General features: G+C 38.3%; 1 protein-coding gene across 1 annotated transcript; it reads left to right on the top strand.

Moving 5' to 3' along the window:
• The first annotated feature begins 4,599 nt into the window (after nucleotides 1–4,599).
• smtla (somatolactin alpha) lies at nucleotides 4,600–15,434 on the top strand. The gene is given in 5 exon segments (XM_057838155.1): nucleotides 4,600–4,664; nucleotides 11,322–11,553; nucleotides 13,534–13,647; nucleotides 14,118–14,297; nucleotides 15,243–15,434. Coding segments are annotated over 5 exon segments (783 nt in total).
• Nucleotides 15,435–21,292: the final 5,858 nt, after the last annotated feature.

Here is a 21,292-nt window from a genome sequence, read left to right as displayed (position 1 = left end):
GTTGTACCTGACCGCACCGCAGGGCTGACGTGACGGTGAGATGGAGAGTGCGGTTCTATTTTACCTTCTCTTTTAGTGTTTTGATGCTGGCGTCAACTGCAGCGGGCATTAGCCGTGTTGTGTTGCACAAGTTGATGGAATAAATGATTAGAAACCTGATGAAGTTGGCGATTTCTTTGGCGATGTTACCACAATAAAAATTATCACTTTAACTAAAGACTGGCGAACGGGGGTCGGCGGAGGACCGTCGAGTTCGACATTCTACGGCCGTATTGTTGTCCCAGTTCACGGATGCACACACCATGCTCATATTTTGCAATCATTTACATCTTCATTTCAATGGTAATTGTCACCTTTTCTTTTTTTCCCCACCTGCACTAACCTTTTTGGAACCAGTGTTGATTTATCTCACAAGAAAATCCGCCGTGCGTCCGTCTTCCGGCAAAACAAAGAAACTGCGGCGCTGTCATAAATCGTCATATTTCGAGAATCTCGTCGAATGTAGAAACAAATGGCGAGTCAAATTTTAGATTGTGTGTTGAAGCCATCGTATGTCGAGGTACCACTGTTCCAGGACCCGATTTGTAAATCGAGACGGATTTTCTACATTAGAATACATTTTAATAGGATTAATTTTTTGTTTTTAATTATGACTTCAGTTTTTTGTATAAAAGTAGTACCTTTCTCTAATAAAGTTCTTGCATTTAAAAAAAAAAAAACAAGTTTCATACAATATTGTCTGACACCTTTTGTTACCACTCTAATTCATTACTTTTCTTTGACCTTGTACTTACAACCTCTGGCAACTGTATCCAACAAAAAAGAAAAGAAGGAACAGATCAATATCAGTTTATGAAATTTATTCTCAAATCCCTTTACTAACCTTTTCAAAAAGAAAGTTTTCTGTTTTGTCCGTGGTTTACCTTACCAATGAGTTGTCAAATAAGTCTTTGGGCTCTATTTTCGTGCAAGGTGCAAATCTAGACCAGTATGAATCTGCCCCTAGAACATGGATGTTTAGATTAAGTATTGGTGGACACTCACAAGCATGTGCTTTGGAGAAGGAGGTGTGCTTGCTATTAGGCGAGAACACAGACTGTCTTTCACCAGTGGGATGATTTTAAATATTAATAAATATGATAAAAACAGTACATTTATGTGTTCAAAGAATGAATGTATACAATGATTCTGACGCCAGAATGGTCAGTTTTTGCTGATTTATGAATGAACTCAATTCAACTATATTCATAAAGCACATTCAAAACAACAGTAGCTGAATACAAAATGCTGTACAGTACATTCATCCATTCATGTTCTATCATCCATTCATGTTCTAAACCTTTAATCCTCACGAGGGTCGGCCGGGTACTGCAGCCTTTGCCTAGCAACGCCAGACTATTCTCCCTGTATTTTTTTTAAACACTGTGAGAAATAGTCTGGGACCCAGCCCATTAACGGCCTCTCGAGCAAGCACAAAATCAACCGTCCAATCAGATTTGTTTATTTGCGTGACGTGTTCTTAACGAGGAACGTCACTCTTGAGCGCCGAAAGTCGTCTCTACAACAACACAGATGGCGAACGGGAGAGCCGAGAATATGTTCCAATCCGCGGTAAAACCAGTTTTAAATTACCAAAAACACATCGACACAAGTCATTGACAACAGTCAATATTAACAACGTCACGTCTGCCCGTCGCTGGTTGGTCCACTCCGCTGTCTGTTTGCTGTGGCTTGCTCCACCCTCGGAATTTGACCCACCGGATGGTCACCAGACTCAATCGCTGGAACAGCGGTGAGTCTGGTATACCAGGCAACTGCAGCCTATCTCAGCTAACAATGGGCAGGAGACAAGGTACACCCTGAACTGATTGCCAAACAATCGCAAGATGCTTTACAGTAAACATGAAAAAACATCATACATTAAAAGTGAAATAAAAACAATATGAAGCATTAATGAAAGAGCTGAGTCTCATACTATGTTAAAGTTGCCTGGCACGGCCAGACTGTTCTCCCTGTATTTTTCAAACACTGAGAGAAAAGTCTGGGAACCAGCCCATTAACGGCCTCTCGAGCAGGTACAAAATCAATCGACAAATCAGATTTGTTTATTTGCGTGACGTGTTCTTAACGAGCAACGTCACTCTTGCGCGTCGGAAGTCGTCTCTACAACAACACAGATGGTGAACAGGAGAGCAGAGAATATGTTCCAATCCACGGTAAAATCAGTTTTAAATAACCAAAAACACATCGACACGGGTCATTGACAACAGTCTGTCTAGCCATGTTGAATAAACACCGCTCTCCTCGTATGTTTACTTCCGCGCGCAAGTCCCTCGTCCTGCCCTCGTCGTTTTACTAACGTCACGTCTGCCTGTCGCTGATTGGTCCACTCCGCTGTCTGTTTGCTGTGGCTTGCTCCGCCCTGGAAATTGTATCCGCTGAATGGTGGCCAGACTCAATAGCTGGAACAGCGGTGAGTCTGGTGTACCAGGCAAATGTTAAAGACCTCATCAGGCTGGAGGTCAGTGAATGCATAAAAAAATGGAAGAACCTCCAAGACAAGTATGTGTGTGTTCGGAAGCGAATGGCCACATGAAGCGGTGACCGAGTTGGCCAAAAACTGCCAGCTTTTTATCACTTTATGTCGTACTTTTGATTGGTGCACTTTATCAATTATTTTGTACATATGTTTGCTTCGAGTTTGTCACCTATTTACATTTTACACTTCAAGTATATGAAGACTAAAGCACAGGTTTGGTGTCAAAAGAGTTGTTTTGATGTTCAATTTTCAACAACAGACCGTTCACACACTTGATACGTCATTACTGATTGAAAGTGCCTTGGTGCTTTTATGATAAAGTGTTTACCATCAAGGCTTCCAACGCAGTTTGGGAAGTTTCATAGCCGCCAGAAATCTGCTATGGCCTCCCACTGACTGGTTGTAAGACAGAGCAAAGAAATCGGAACAAACGCTGGACAATGCAGCTTGCTGGCTTCCGCCCGATGCTACAATTCGTAATGTGACTACCAGTCTCTATGCGGCTTCAACAGTCGGACAGCCCACCTCTGTAACCGTCTTCTGCGTTTCCTGTGCCTCAACATTTGTATGGTGTTATGGTTATGGTGTTATACTTGTATAGCGCTTTTCCACCTTTCAAGGTGCTCAAAGCGCTTTACACTACATTATGATCAACATTTCTTGTTCAATGTTGATGAGCTGAAGATCCACATTCAATCATTCCATCTTTGTTGCCATTGTTGTCTAACCGGAATAAAACTCAAGGAATTCGACAAAGGTCCCCCAAAACCGCACAAACACAAGGCAACACCACTTTAGTGGCTTGCCGGAGAATTACAGAGCACGCGTTCCCTTGAAGCAGAACTTCAAATGCTTGATGACACCGTAGGGTCTACGCCGTAGCTACTCCATCACCGCAACGCAGAAGCATAACTTAGCCTTAAGCATGTGCACTGCCTACAAATAGAAGGCCCCCTGTATGTGTCAGTATAAAATCAAGAAAATTAAAAACAGAGCACTTCAACAATATATGACGTATGCGTTGCTTTTCATAATATTGAAAAAACAGTATCAGAGGTATTACAGACTGATATGTCAAAAAAAAAAAGGAAAAAAACAATCTAGGGTTGCTATGGCAATGACTGGCTGATTGGTTTGATCATAAATGTGAACTGATACATGATTTTACTGTCCAATCACAATTAACATCATAAGCTAAAAAGAGGCAGAGGAAGTACATATATTAAAAAATAAAATTGATTTGTTGCTACAGAGGTGTTTGGAGTTTATATGATCCTGACTGCCTCGGCTTCTGCTAATAGCACTCTTTGCTTTGAGCTAACAAAAATCTGTTTGGAGCCAGACACTGAGGAAGAGACATGCAGACAAAGCCTAAGGGTGAGAAGGCAGGAGGTAAAGGGAACAGGAGAGAAATGCAGCAGTGCACAAGGGGTAAAGGGATATATTGTAGGCATGAACATGAAGAGGAAAGACAGAAAGAGAATTTTTTAAAAAGCCTGAGTTTAAGAGACAAGTGCAGGAGCAAGTGCACTTCTGGGGGAACATGTACCCTTCTCAGAATGGGGAATAAAGAAGCAAAGCTTTGGAGTAAGTGTGCCCCAGGGAGGATGGGGTTGAGCACCTTTTGTCTCCCCACCATCAGGAAGTTCTTTGGAATAAACCTCGCCTTTTTCGTAATTCTCACTTTGAAAAGGAGCAAGCCTAAAGCCTTCTCTAAGAGTTGTGATAGAATATAGTTTTACCTATGCCCACATAAATCCCTTCCTCACTATAAGTGCATACTTCACAGTTCAATTTCCAATGGAATACATCATTGTTGCTGGATGCTTTTTGATATCGTAGCAATAACCTTGGTTGTGAGCCTGCATTTGTTGTCTGAAATGACTGTCAAGGGAACGTGATCAGTTTGATTTTTGAAGATACACGCCTGCTCTTTATCCCCATGACCTGTCAAAAAAAAATTTTAAAAAAAATGACACAATACTAGGCAAGGCAGAAACGGGTACCGCAACACTGCCAAATCCCACAGGGGAGCTTGCAAGAGGAATTCATCTGTACTGATGAATAGAACAGATCCGTAATTGTTAGTTTACATGCAGGTATGCTCTGCCTCCGGTCCCACGGGGTAGGAGTTTGTAAACACAAAATAATGGAACCCAATTATGAGTAATATTGTGTTAAACGAAGAGAGTTTTGTGTCTTAGTGGAGGGGGCTAGCTAATTAAACCTAAGGCATAGTTTTAATGGCCCAGCCTCACACTGTCTGTCGGAACCCCATCAATGGCAGTCTCAGAGGAAGTAGTATTCTGTCTGATACATAAACATGATTGAAACAACATGACAGGTTGATTGATTAAACTGACAATAATACAACGAAAGTTGGTTAAAATCATAAAAATCCCATTGAAAAGGGTTTCCTGTCGAAGTTGGATTATTACTTGGAAGGATCAACTTGAAACCAAAGACTGTAAATGTCTTGAGAGAAAGGACTAAAGAACTTCATGTACTAGATTGCCTTGTAGTCAAATTCAGTCATATTTATTAATATACAACAGCTCTCATCACAACAAATGTCTCAAAGGGTTCACAGACTCACAGTTGAAAATAATAACGACATCCACTAATCTGAACCCCCCCTCCCAAAAGAGCAGACAACATCAGTGGGTTATTTGGGCAACATGATGGGCCTTTTTTTGGTGACCAGTGAAAATTTTGACCAGAATGAGGCTGCACCAAGTGCAGGTTTTAAATGAGATGTATGTAATTGTGTGGACATAGGCGCAACTCAATTTCTTAACAATGTGTTAATCCACACTTGTCAGGCTTTTAACAACATTCAGTTCTTTGGCCCAATTAAATAATGTATAGCTATACACAAAACGCTTTGGAATATGGTATAATGACAGATGCGTATACAGCAATCGATAGCAATTATCAGCTCAAATCTTTTCTGTTGGCACAGTCTTCAATAACTTTGTTGTCCTTGTCTGCTGTACTATTTTTGAGGTGGCTGGCCATGCACGTTCTGTTCATGTCAGATTAATAGATGAAATCATAGGCCTGTCAAATGCTCGCAAACAAAGCTCTCTTTTGTATTCCCTTAACTGTCACTGAATTGCCATTCATGGCTATATGCTCGTGAGAACAACAGGAATGATGAAATAGGAGCATGCTCCGGTGTGGACATTTCAAAATGGTTTTAAGCGCATTGTGTTGCTCGTAGACATGTCAAAGTAGTTTTCAGCTCTTTGTGCTGCTTGTGGATTCCCAGAGTGAAAATAGACGAAAGCCACACAGCACCATGTTCAATGCTTTGTTTCATAATGTCTCTTTAAAATCTTTTCTTAAAAGCATAGGTACAATTTTGTAGCCTGAAATTAATGTTAAACTGAAATTATTTTGGTATCATGTTCGAACTTTTTCACCCTTGGCTGTAAACACAAAACTTGCTAACTTGAGACACCTTATTGTTTTGTGGAACATGAATCATCTTTAATTCAAACCATTTTTTAATTTTGAAAATTGTGTGTTTTGAAGCTATGTATTTATGCACCCAATGATTTTGCAATGGTCACAATAGGTATTTATTGTTGCCATATAAAGCTAGTAGACAGCTGCCACATATATCATCAGGTCATTCACGTTCCTAGTGGTAAAACAGTTCGTAAACAGACACTTTTTCTGTGCATGGTTTTCCGGTAAATGGTTTAGAAGCAAGAAGAGTCACTTCAAGATTTTGCTTAAAGATACTGCTTTAACAAGAGTTCAGTTAACTTTTCATTGGTAGAACAATAGAAAGTCTTAAGGGGTTCCCAATCTTTTTGACCAGGTTGCAATATTTATTTATTTATTTATTTATTTATTTTTGCTGAAAACGGCAGGCAAAGGGGTTGATATTAATATTATCACTATATATATATATATATATATATATATATATATATATATATATCAGGGCTGTCAAACGATTAAAAATTTTAATCGAGTTAATTACAGCTTAAAAATTAATTAATCGTAATTAATCGCAATTAATCGCAATTCAAACCATCTCTAAAATATGCCATATTTTTCTGTAAATTATTGTTGGAATGGAAAGATAAGACGGATATATACATTCAACATACTCTAAATAAGTACTGTATTTGTTTATTGTACCAATAAATCCACAAATGACATTAACATTCTTTCTGTTAAAGTGATCCACGGATAGAAAGACTTGTAGTTCTTAAACGATAAATGTTATATTTACAAGTTATAGTAATTTTATATTAAAACCCCTCTTCATGTTTTCATTTTAATAAAATTTGTAAAATTTTCTATCAAAAGTAGAGTTAATATAATAATAATAAGAATAAAAATAACAATAACAAAAATAGAGTGACCAAAGTCTAAGTTTTACGTGTATTTTGCATAGCTATTTTGATATGGAATGCCATTTCATTTTGCATTGTTGTTTAACTGTGTGTCAGAATAGGGCCTCATTACTATAGACTCAAGTGCTTTTCTTTTTGTGAACATTATTTTTTTTTGGAGAGATAGGAATATTATTTTTGTTGTGTTTTCACTAAACGATATTTACAGTGGGGAGAACAAGTATTTGATACACTGCCAATGGGAAAACTCATTGGCAGTGTATTCTCCCCACTGTATGTTTGTTGTGAAGGAGTTGCCAATAAACGACGCGGTCCAAAGAACGCCTGTGTCCACTCGCCTATACTGTATAACATATATCTGTACATATCTTACCCAAAATACAACAATAGACACATAATTGCCACTAAAATAAAGAAAACTTACCGAAATATGTCTGGAGCACAAATAGCAATTTGAATCGCATTGTGAATACAGCATAAACGTCTCACAACTACTAATTCTCCCACGTTTAGAATAAATAACATGAGTATGGAACTGCACTGCCCCCAAGCGGCTGGTGACATTCTCTTCACTCTTAATGTTCATAAACGGCCTCATTGTAATCTGTTTGAGGCAATATGTGAGATGGTCATTCACCCAAGCGCCTGCAGAGGGCGGCAAAACTCCATAACAACAAGGGACCGTTTCACTGTACTGTCATTTAAATCTGTCTGAGCGGGACATCTGCGTTAATTGCGTCATCAGGTCATTCACGTTCCTATTGGTAAAACAGTTCGTAAACAGACACTTTTTCTGTGCATGGTTTTCCGGTAAATGGTTTAGAAGCAAGAAGAGTCACTTCAAGATTTTGCTTAAAGATACTGCTTTAACAAGAGTTCAGTTAACTTTTCATTGGTAGAACAATAGAAAGTCTTAAGGGGTTCCCAATCTTTTTGACCAGGTTGCAATATTTATTTATTTATTTATTTATTTATTTTTGCTGAAAACGGCAGGCAAAGGGGTTGATATTAATATTATCACTATATATATATATATATATATATATATATATATATATATATATATATATATATATATATATATATCAGGGCTGTCAAACGATTAAAAATTTTAATCGAGTTAATTACAGCTTAAAAATTAATTAATCGTAATTAATCGCAATTAATCGCAATTCAAACCATCTCTAAAATATGCCATATTTTTCTGTAAATTATTGTTGGAATGGAAAGATAAGACGGATATATACATTCAACATACTCTAAATAAGTACTGTATTTGTTTATTGTACCAATAAATCCACAAATGACATTAACATTCTTTCTGTTAAAGTGATCCACGGATAGAAAGACTTGTAGTTCTTAAACGATAAATGTTATATTTACAAGTTATAGTAATTTTATATTAAAACCCCTCTTCATGTTTTCATTTTAATAAAATTTGTAAAATTTTCTATCAAAAGTAGAGTTAATATAATAATAATAAGAATAAAAATAACAATAACAAAAATAGAGTGACCAAAGTCTAAGTTTTACGTGTATTTTGCATAGCTATTTTGATATGGAATGCCATTTCATTTTGCATTGTTGTTTAACTGTGTGTCAGAATAGGGCCTCATTACTATAGACTCAAGTGCTTTTCTTTTTGTGAACATTATTTTTTTTTGGAGAGATAGGAATATTATTTTTGTTGTGTTTTCACTAAACGATATTTACAGTGGGGAGAACAAGTATTTGATACACTGCCAATGGGAAAACTCATTGGCAGTGTATTCTCCCCACTGTATGTTTGTTGTGAAGGAGTTGCCAATAAACGACGCGGTCCAAAGAACGCCTGTGTCCACTCGCCTATACTGTATAACATATATCTGTACATATCTTACCCAAAATACAACAATAGACACATAATTGCCACTAAAATAAAGAAAACTTACCGAAATATGTCTGGAGCACAAATAGCAATTTGAATCGCATTGTGAATACAGCATAAACGTCTCACAACTACTAATTCTCCCACGTTTAGAATAAATAACATGAGTATGGAACTGCACTGCCCCCAAGCGGCTGGTGACATTCTCTTCACTCTTAATGTTCATAAACGGCCTCATTGTAATCTGTTTGAGGCAATATGTGAGATGGTCATTCACCCAAGCGCCTGCAGAGGGCGGCAAAACTCCATAACAACAAGGGACCGTTTCACTGTACTGTCATTTAAATCTGTCTGAGCGGGACATCTGCGTTAATTGCGTCAAATATTTTAACGTGATTAATTTAAAAAATTAATTAACGCCCGTTAACGCGATAATTTTGACTGCCCTAGTATCTATATCTATCTATCTATCTATCTATCTATCTATATATATATGCTTTTTTTTTTTTTTTTTTTTCTTTTAATTGCATTGCTAAAACACAAGTCCTTAAAGTCCCTTGTTTTCAGTGTAAATCTAGAAATAAGAAATGATCTGCCAATGCTTCAAGTAAATTTTACTCAACTAGACCAGCACTAAATTAGTATATTTAATCTTATAAAAGCTTTAAAATGTCAGAAATGTTTGTAATTCAGGAAAAGATATTCTTCAAAACAGTATTTGAAAGTACATTTTTAACTTTTAGATGTATGGGCTTAATATTATATATAATATCAGTATTTATTTGTTCAATTTGAATTGTGAATGTTTTAAATTATGTTGCATGTGTTGTTAAATAATGTCATGCAGTATATACATTATTTCACTGGGGGAGTCGCTGATGATGTAGTGTTACAATGCATTCACTTGACTTCGGCACAGGCAACATTGATTCGATTCCTTTTCAGTGGCAGTGTGATTGTGAGTGCGAATGGATGGCTGTCTCTGTTATGCTCCCTTACGACTGACTGGCGACCCGTTTAGGGTTTAGTCTTTCGTCCGAAGTCAGCTGGAATAGGCCCCAACACCTTTGAAGGATAGGTGGTGTTGAAAATGGATGGATGGATGGATGGATGGATGGATGGATGGATGGATGGATGGACGGACGGACGGACGGACGGACGGACGGACGGACGGGCGGGCGGGTTGGGGGCATGGGTTTTTCTGGGATACATTCTCAAGACCATAAACAGGTAGTATGAAATCATTGTTACTGTGACATTACTACTGCAACACAAAAAAGAACCCCCCCCCCCCCCCCCCATCCCACCAACGTTTTAAATATGAACACCTGCCAAAGGACTGGAAGTGGAAAGGTGAGGAGATTTTTTTTGTTTTTTTAATATGGAAACCTTGGCCTTTGTGAGTCAACAATCCTCAAGTGTGAATATATTGAAGATTTATGAATACACATCATGTGCGATGTTGCGTCCAGCAACATGACACCCTTCTTTTTTTCCTCCCTAATCCCTAGACACATGGATTATCATCAAGATTACTCAAAAATATTGCATTGTTTGAGTCATGATGGAACTTCCCAGTGTGGAATGGTAAGACATAATGTAGCCAGATGGCTAGTATACAAAAAGACAAACAAAATATTTTAATTTTCAAAGTGTTTTTATCCAATGAGTGATAGTGGAAGCATTTTCTCCAACCCAGAGTAAAACGCACAGGACTACAACATTATTTCATGTAATTGATACAGGCTGTTTTGTGTGTTCTTTTTTTGTTTCTTTCTTTTTAGTTGGGTTGAGCATTTGACTACTACTATTTATTTTGGAAAATCTCAATGTTCTAAAATCATGTTGTGATGCCATTTTTGCCTTTAGCAGAACACAGAGGATTTGTGTTTGTACTATTTGTGTAATTTCCAAAGCAAGTGCACATTGTCATATTTGTTGCATTAATTAAGCAGTCCCCCCCCCCAAAATATTCTTAATTAATTTGTCTCATTATGATAAAAATGAGATTCCACCATCATATCATCGATTAAAATCTATTTGAAACCTAAATTAAACCAAACCAAATCAAAAGTATTCTGCCATAATTATATATTTAACATTAGAAAATGTATCAAATAATTTGTTTCATCAGAAAAGTCCATTTAAAAAAAAAATCTTTATAATGAATACTTATCTTGCATTTGCCAAATATACGTTTGAACTGGGAAAAAAAATAAATAAAATCAACTACTCTACGAATGACTAGGCCTATTTTTCATTTTTAAAACTTAAATGTGGAATCAAAGTTTGTCTACTCCTGCCCAGGATGACCTTTTCTTTTATGCATGGCCTGGTAAGGCTACATAAAAGAGGCTGACCTCTCACTTCAGGCCATCACCTCCAAGACCTCAGGGACACAGAAGGATGACTGGTATTTCTGCATCTCTTGTTACTTCAAATACAGGAGATTCTATTTAGTACTTGGATTCCATGGCAATTCAAGCATGACAAAATATTAAGCAATATTTTTAGAGCTTGTTGAACAGTTCTATGATGGAAGAACATGCATTTACACTGTGCATCTGTGTTTGCTTTCAGCTTTCCGGGGAGCTCTATGGGCTGCTTTGTTATGGCCCTGCCTCTTTAGCGCCAGCTTTCTGCTTGAGTGTACAGACCAGGACCAGGTCATCCACCCTTACTGTTTATCTATCTCACAAGAGAAGCTGATGGACAGGGTGATCCAACATGCCGAGCTCATCTACCGTGTCTCAGAAGAGTCATGTTCTTTATTTGTGAGTAACACCAACCTTAACCCAAACATAAGAATTCAATATTTGGAGCACGAGCCAGGTTGTCTATCGCAAATAGTTAAAATGTGCAGGGACATTATAAATGGATAACTCACACAATTTAATATAATACAGAACACTTTTAAATTCAATAACTGTAATCTGAAACATTACTGAAAATGTACTGGATACTCAGTAATAGAAGTATAATTTACCTCTGCGAATGACTAGCTACCCTCTGCCCACAGTTATCTGGGATAGGCTCAGGCATCCCACGACACTGAAAAGAATAGGTTTTGTAAAAATTGTATTTATTTATTTATTTTTTTTGACTACTTGTTCATACTATTTCTGACAATAGGCTAAAGTCTAGTTCAGCTGATCTGTCTGGTGCCCAGTCAATTATAGTTCAATTTGTGGCATATGAAAATATAAATTTACAAATAAAAGCTAAATATTACCATTGTAAAGGCTACATTTTTAGTGTTAACCCGCACTGAAATTCAAATTAATATGGATAGAAATTATTATTTCTTTTATGATATTCAGATAGAATGGAATTTGTTTCCTTCACTACCTGTTCATTATGATTATCAGTACATCATTAGTGATTGGTGGCACTGCTTAAATGTCAGACAAGGAAATGACCAAATACATATATTCCTCTCGATGCATATGTTTATCCAATACTTAATATTGCAACAGAGACATGCATCATCAATTCCATAACCATTCATGTGTACCCAGAAAATAAAATAATAAGAATATAATATTGATGTAACATGTAGTATTCTCTTTTCCTCCCCCTCTCAAAAAACATGTGTGGTAGGTTGATTGAACACTCAAATTGCCCGTATTTGTAAATGTGTTCATGAATGCTTGCGCCCCGCGGAACCCTATGACCCTCATGAGGGTCGGTATGGATGATGACTGGATGAAGGAATTATCCCCCAACCACACACACGCACACACACTATTCAGGTATAGGAAGGCTTTTGACACTTATAAAAACAGTCCCAAAATTACAGTGTTACTGTTTGGTTATTGTCTTTTCACACCTGAGCAGGGCTGTCAATAGACTTGCAGGGGCCCGGGGAGAAGAGAGACCACTATAGGGCCCCGCCCCGCCCCCTGGAAATATGTTCCGGTACACTGTACTACTAGGGCTGTCCCAAACAAGTGTAGAATCTGAATTCTGAAGTATGTGGGATTAACTCCAGAAATCGTTATTTATATGACGAACATACCGCGTTTTTATTTTGAAATGTTCACTGGAAGTACGTTCATTAAACCGCTAACAGTTAGCTATACACTCCGCAAAAAAGCTCTTTTTGTCATTGCATGTGGTGCAAAAAAGGAAAAAATATATATTTGAAATATTTAATATGTTAAAGTTTTTAAGTATATATCGAGTAGAACATAATATTTAATCAGACAATGATTTAAATAAAAAAGGAATATGTGAAAATAAAGTAAAATAAATTAAGGGTCATTCAGGGGCCTCTATGGTCGTGAGGCCCGGGACAACATACCCGGTTGCCCCCCCCCCCAACCCCCCCCCCCCCCCCCCCCCCCCCCCCCCCCCGTCGACAGGCTCGCACCTGAGTGTTTTTACTGTCGCACTTCAGAGTAAAGTTTTAGACAAAATAAGTAGTGCAATACAAATGTGATAAGAGCTGGCTGAACAATCAAAAGCATGATTATTTATTGCTTCTAAAATGATACACCATGCATACAATGTACTGTGTGCAGAGGTGATAGTAGAACTTGTCACAAAGAAGAGGTTGCAGACAAACATGCTGAAAGACAGCCAATTCCCTCGGGGTCTCTAGTATGAAGATTCTGTCTAAATTAGCTTTTCTGAAACAACAAACATTTCCTGGTATAAAACAACTTCAGGGTTTTTTTTGTGTGTGTGTGTGTGTGTGTGTGTGTGTGTGTGTGTGTGTGTGACCCCCACCCCCTTGTCTCCATCACATGCAGGAGGACATATTCGTACCATATCCGTTGCGGCTTCAAAGGAACCAAGCGGCATATGCATGCCTTACAAAAGCCATCCCCATTCCAAGTTCCATTGGTGAAGTCCAACAGATGTCTGTAAGCAAAAGCCTCTGCTATGACCATGCATTGATGTAAAGAATTCGCATGAACAGCAAAATGCTCATTGTGTTTTTATTTGAGTCATAAATTAGATTTTAGGCAATGAGTCACTTATATGACAAATCAAATTTTGACTGTAAAACTCAATACTGCATGATTTAGATACACTTGTATAGTACAAGATTAGTTTAAATTCAAGAACAAGCCTTAAACTGTAACCTCAAGCCCTATCTTTGATAACAAGTATTGTTTTTACACATCTACAGTAGTAAACTATGTATATTTTGGGCAGCATGGCTCAGCAGTAGTCGTCCCAACTAGAGGTTGTCGGGTTGAGTTTGTTGCCTTGACCTTGCTTAAGTATCTTTGAGCAAGATACTACTTCTGATGATGCGTCAACAGCAGGCAAATGAGGATTTCGTGTCAAAGCGCTGTATATGTGTAAACCCATTTACTATGTCTTCCAGGACAAATGGTTGTTACATTCTGTACTAATGCTGGTTCAGTCATGGATCGAGCCCTTGGTCTACCTACAGACAACACTGGACCGTTATGATGGTGCTCCAGAAATGCTCCTCAACAAGACCAAGTGGATGTCTGACAAACTTATCAGTCTCGAGCATGGAGTGGTCGTTCTCATCAAAAAGGTACTTTATCAAGCACAACTAGTTGAGGATGATGCTTAACTCACAGTAGGTTTTCGTACAAATATCTGTGAAAATGTGTTAAGAATAAAATCATATATAGAGAATCCAATTTTAAACTGTTTTAACCATTAATGTCAACTAGGGCTGTAAAAATTATCGCGTTAACGGGCGGTAATTAATTTTTTTAATAATCACGTTAAAATATTTTACGCAATTAATGCATATGCCCCGCTCACACAGACTAAAATGACAGTAAAGTGTAATGTCCGCTTGTTATTTGTTTTTTTGGTGTTTGGCGCCCTCTGCTGGCGCTTGGGTCCACCTGATCTTATTGGTTAGTACCATGAGTGAGCATGGTGTATTATTGACATCAATAGTGGCGAGCTACTAGATTATTTTTTGATTGAAAATTTTACAAATTTTAATAAAACGAAAACATTTAGAGGGGTTTTAATATAAAATTTCAATAACTTGTACTAACATTTATCATTTAAGAACTACAAGTCTTTCTATCCATGGATCGCTTTAAGAGAATGTTAATAATGTTAATGCCATCTTGTTGATTTATTGTTATAATAAAAAAAATACATTTCTTATGTACCGTATGTTGAATGTATGTATCCGTCTTGTGTCTTATCTTTCCATTCCAACAATAATTTACAGAAAATATGGCATATTTTATAGATGGTTTGAATTACGATTAATTAATTTTTAAGCTGTAATTAACTTGATTAAAAATGTTAATCGTTTGACAGCCCTAATGTCAACGTAATCAGTTATCATCAGTAATTGATCCCACGCTGACTGCACTCAGATCAAACAATTGTACCCAATACAGACTTAAACAGTCAATCAAGCAGTGATATTGACCGTTACTGTTCAAAGATTGTGAGATCATAGAACTGATAATTCTCTTGTGATATGTGCCGTAACGTGTCTGTCCAGATGCTGAACGAGGGCCTAATGACAAGTTACAGCGAACAAGGCCTGTTCCAATATGAAATGCAAACAGATGTGGTGGAATCTGTCATGAGGGACTATATCTTACTCAGTTGCTTCAAGAAAGATTCCCATAAGATGGAGACATTCCTCAAGCTTCTCAAATGTAGACAAACTGACATTTATAACTGTTCATGAAAGATTCATATTACATGACTTGATATAAATGTTTAGTAGACAGTGTCACTGGAAATTTTACTCTGTAGAAAAATACCTGCAATAAACATTTTAAAGACAAAGGGTTTGTGTTCCATTGTTCTTCACTTGATTTTTTATTCTTTCAGGTTATTCATTATTCTAATGACTTCAGGGAGTGGTCTATGTGAGTTCATAAATAAAATAATAAATAAATACTTTTAAATAAAAACTATAACAATAATTTAAAACAATACATACCTGGTTCTCTTTCATATGACATCAATTAATCAATTTCACTTGGAATAATGGTACATTTTCATTGAAAAGGGATATATATGCATTTATCATCAAAAGAATATTGCTTTGGCATGGAAAGATTGATCGACTGAACTGCCTAATTTACTCCGGAATTACATATACATGCATACACTGCTCAAAAATAAAGGGAACACTAAAGTTACACGTTGTAGATCTGAATGAATGAAACATTTTATTAATTACCTTTGTTCTTTTCATAGTTGAATGTGCTGACAACAAAGTAACATAAAAATTATCGATGAAAATGAAATGTATCAACCCACAGAGGTCCGGATATGGAGTTAAAGTGGAAAGTGGAAAAACACACTACAGGCTGATCCAACTTTTATGTAATGTCCTTTAAAGAAGTCAAAATGAGGCTCAGTAGTGTGTGTGGCCTTCGCGTGCCTGTATGACCTCCCTACAATGCCTGGCCATGCTCCTGATGAGATTACGGAGGGTGTCCTGGGGGATCTCTCAGCTCTGGACCAGGGCATCACTGAGCTCCTGGACAGTCTGAGGAGCAACCTGGCGGCCTGTATGAGATTCCAGGAGACAGGTAGTTTGTCCAGGATATTTGGACAGGGCCGTATAAAGTCCTTAAACCTTCAGCAGGATCGGTATCCACTCCTTTGTACTGCCAGAGCCTTACAAAATAACCTCCAGCAAGCCATTGGTGTGAATGTTTCTGACCAAAAAAATCAGAAATGGGCTCCATGAGGATGGACTGAGAGCTTGACATCCTCAAGTGAGCCCCGTGCTGAATGCCAATCACCGTAAATACGCGACTTGCTCTGTGCTTTTCACCGATGAAAGCAGGTTCAACCTGAGCACATGCGACAGACGTGAAAGGATCAGGAGATGCCATGGAGAACGTTATGCTGCCTGAAACATCAGTCAGCATGACCGGTGTGGTAGTGGGTCACTGATGGTCAGGGAGGCATAACCCTGGAAGGACACACGGACCTCTACAGGTTAGATATCGACACCTATTAGGTAACGGGATGAAATCCTTGGACCCATTGTCACTGTCATATCTACAATGTGTTACTTCAGTGTTCCTTTTATTTTTTGAACAGTGTACATAATGTATTTGTGTTTGCATTAATCCTAATGATCCTATCTAAAACATTTAATAATTTGTTGAGGTAAATAAGATACAAATGGACTGCAATAGCTGGATTGTCTTGTACTGTGGATTGTCCCCGCCTAAAGTTTATCTGTTGGAAATGTAATCATCTGTCTGTCATCTCTGAATATGCTCATTTTAATCTAGTTAGTGGTCCCCACTTTCATGTGCAGCGCCAATCTACACTCACCGGCCACTTTATTAGGTACACCATGCTAGTAACGGGTTGGACACCCTTTTGCCTTCAGAACTGCCTCAATTCTTCATGGCATAGATTCAACAAGGTGCTGGAAGCATTCCTCAGAGAGTTTTGGTCCATATTGACATGATGGCATCACACAGTTGGTGCAGATTTGTCAGCTGCACATCCATGATGCGAATTTCCCGTTCCACCACATCCCAAAGATGCTCTATTTGATTGAGATCTGGTGACTGTGGAGGCAATCTGAGTACAGTTAACTCATTATCATGTTCAAGAAACCAGTCTGAGATGATTCCAGCTTTATGACATGGCGCATTATCCTGCTGGAAGTAGCCATAAGGCTTTGGTTGCATTGTGGTCATAAAGGGATGGACATGGTCAGCAACAATACTTAGGTTGGCTGTGGCGTTCCAACGATGCTAAATGCTCAGCCTGAACCGTTGATACAAGGCAGGATGGATCCATACTTTCATGTTGTTGACGCCAAATTCTGACCCTACCATCCGAATGTCACAGCAGAAATCGAGACTCATCAGACCAGGCAACGTTTTTCCAATCTTCTATTGTCCAATTTCGATGAGCTTGTGCAAATCGTGTGCAAAGGAGTGGCACCCGGCGTGGTCTTCTGCTGCTGTAGCCCATCTGCCTCAAAGTTCGATGTACTGTGCGTTCAGAGATGCTCTTCTGCCTACCTTGGTTGTGACGTGTGGTTATTTGAGTCACTGTTGCCTTTCTATCAGCTCGAACCAGTCTGGCCATTCTCCTCTGACCTCTGGCATCAACAAGGCATTTCCGCCCACAAAACTGCCGCTCACTGGATATTTTTTCTTTTTCGGACCATTCTCTGTAAACCCTAGAGATGGCTGTGCGTGAAAATCCCAGTAGATCAGCAGTTTCTGAAATACTCAGACCAGCCCTTCTGGCACCAACAACCATGTCACGTTCAAAGTCACTCAAATCACCTATCTTCCCCATACTGATGCTCGGTTTGAACTGCAGGAGATTGCAGTAAACCATGTCTACATGCCTAAATGCACTGAGTTGCCGCCATGTGATTGGCTGATTAAAAATGAAGTGTTAACGAGCAGTTGGACAGGTGTACCTAATAAAGTGGCCGGTGAGTGTATATACATAGACCAAGGTATTTTAAGCTATCACTACACTAGGTTGGATAAGGGTATATAGATCAAGAATTGACTGTGATGTTGCAAATTACCGCCAAATGAACCATAGATAGTAAAAGCCGCACCGAACAATTACAATAAGAAAACAGTTTTTGTTCATACTATAAGGGCCATGAAGAAACCTGGAGGAAATAGTTTATGAATGCCTTAAAGACGCCATGATTTTAACGAGATGTTATCGCGTACCTCTTTTCGATCCAAAAACTCCATGTAGCATGTAACTCTGAGTGTCAAGACACAGTTGTGAATGGCCACAGATTTTTGGGTGAAACATGGTAATATAACAAGGGTCGCGACATCAAGGAGTGGTCGAGATTTTCTTTTTTTAATATTTACCCTTTTTTTTTTTTCATTTTTCTCCAGGGTAAAACGGACAAAATAAAAATCGTTCGGGGGCTTGATGCGCCATTAATCTGCTATGGCTGCATATAGACATATTGTTCTATCAAACAAAACAGTTCTTTTGGCTTAAAATACAGCAGTTTATTTCAAAGAGGGGTGCAAGAGCAGAAACTGCTTTTTCAGCCTTTTCTGTGTTTTCCGCCATAATAATCGTCGTCTCGCCCACCCGGGCGGTATGGTCTCTCCTTTCAAGCTCGGGTCCTCTACCAGAGGCCTGGGAGCTTGAGGGTCCTGCGCAGGATCTTAGCTGTCCCTAGGATTGCGCTCTTCTGAATGGAGACGTCGGACGTTGTTCCTGGTATCTGTTGGAGCTATGCACCCAGCTTGGGGGTTACTGCCCCTAGTGTCCCAAACACTACTGGCACCACTCTTGCCTTCACTCCCCACATTTTCTCCAACTCTTCCTTCAACCCTTGATATTTCTCCAGCTTTTCATGTTCTTTTTTCCTGATGTTGCTATCGCTCGGGATTGCTACATCTATCACTACCGCTGTCTTCTGATGTTTATCCACCACCACTATGTCAGGCTGGTTGTCCATCACCAGTTTGTCCGTCTGGATCTGGAAGTCCCACAGGATCTTGGTTTGGTTGTTCTCGACCACCTTCGGAGGTGTCGCCCACCTTGACTCTGGGGTCTCCAGTCCGTACTCGGCACAGATGTTCCTGTACACTATGCCTGCTACCTGGTTATGTCGTTCCATGTATGCCTTGCCTGCTAGCATCTTACACCCTGCTGTGATGTGCTGGACTGTCTCAGGGGCCTCTTTGCATAGCCTGCACCTGGGGTCCTGTCTGGTGTGATAGACCCCAGCCTCTATTGCTCTTGTGTTAAGGGCCTGTTCTTGTGCTGCCATGATCAGTGCCTCCGTGTTGTCTTTCAGTCTGGCCTTTCCAGCCACTGGTATGTTTTTCCCACGTCAGCTACCTCCTCAATTTGTTGGTGGTACACACCATGCAGGGGCTTGTCCATCCATGATAGCTCCTCAGGGTCCTCCTCCTTATTGTGCTTCTGTTGCCATATATATATATATATATATATATATATATATATATATATATATATATATATATATATATATATATATATATATATATATATATATATATATATATATATATATTAAAACAAAATGAATCTTAACGCTTTTTTCCATGACATATCAAATTGTATCACTTTGTTTACCCATATCACATCAAATCGTATTGCTTTTAAACTATCCAATCATAATCAAACTGTTATGGCTTTAAAGTACAGTTTTGTTCCTAATTGAAACCCGTATATCTAGATACATATGGAATCGGCTTCATGCCAAAGTTTCCTAACGCTAATGTTAAGTTGCTTTATGTGAAGGAACCAACACATTATGTGGAATTTAGATGTTATTTTTGCTAACTGCTTATGCTTGTATACAGTACTGCAGTACTGTGATGGACATCAGAGAGCATTCACTTTGGATCCAGATTAGTAGCTCTTCTATTCTCCCCCTGTGTTTTTATTTTATATGTATGAAATAATAATACACAGCATTTTACAGAACCAACTTCCCCGGCTGACATCAAGCATTAACTCTTAGAAATAGCCCCAAGTATCTTGCATAGTGAGGTGCTTTGTTTTGGTTATAATTGAAATGTAACTCCATGGCTTCGAGGCAGGGAATGTAATTAAGCCAGGATGATGATATACTCGTTGAGCTTGGTGGTGTATGGGAATAAGGCCATAAGCATTAGCTGGGTAGATGCTAAAATATTCTAGTTTTTATTGCTTTTTTTTTTCTGTGTAGCCAATGGTCCTTGGTTAAATGATGATGTGTAGTCAAGTAAAATGGGGAACACAAACCATTTAGAGTATAGTGATACACTGACATGTTTTAGAATTGACTACCCCATTGCCTGTACAAATGATACCTGTGCCTTCAGAGGGGATTTAATTAAAAGACTTAATCAACTTCACAAAACCGCTTCTATCACATTGCACTCACATAGCAACCACATCTAACATCAAAACTTCAGTGCAAGGCAAAACAATTGAGGCGGTAGCCCACAAAAGTTTTAAAACTTTGGAATCATTCTTGAATCACTTCTTTTTGAACAGCAAATTAAAAAAAAAAAAAAAAAGAACACCGTACAATATTAAGTTTAGTTTTTCCAGTTTAAGGTTTATTAAAAGCAACCAAAATGTTGAGTTCATAAAAATGGATTTTGATACTCTGATTATTTTACACATGGACTTTTGAGTTACCAGTTGGGCATCAGCCTGGAAAATAAAACTGAGGCCAATTCAAATACTTAACAAGCTCTGAAACTATTGGATTCAAAAAATGTACCATAACTGCCAGATATTTTTTAAAATTGAGTGCTGAAGCTGGGACAACACTGTTAAGTACATTGACACTATCTTGATGAACAAAATCTTCCATGGCAAAGTACCTCTTCAATTATAAGAATTTATGGAGAAAAAAAAATCAAACAGATCAAAACGAACTGGTGCGAGAGGTGACTCTGTAGTACCCTTTATATAAATTGCTTTTAGACAAGCTCCTTGTACTTTTTGTGCTTCTCACTCATGGAATTCAATATCAAACACCATAAGTGGACTCCCGACTCGGATCTCTTTGAACCAAACACCTAAAGACTTGGTTATTAG

This window comes from Corythoichthys intestinalis, chromosome 6, assembly GCF_030265065.1.
Source record: "Corythoichthys intestinalis isolate RoL2023-P3 chromosome 6, ASM3026506v1, whole genome shotgun sequence".
NCBI lineage: Eukaryota > Metazoa > Chordata > Actinopteri > Syngnathiformes > Syngnathidae > Corythoichthys > Corythoichthys intestinalis.
This window is presented reverse-complemented; position numbering and strand designations above follow the sequence as displayed.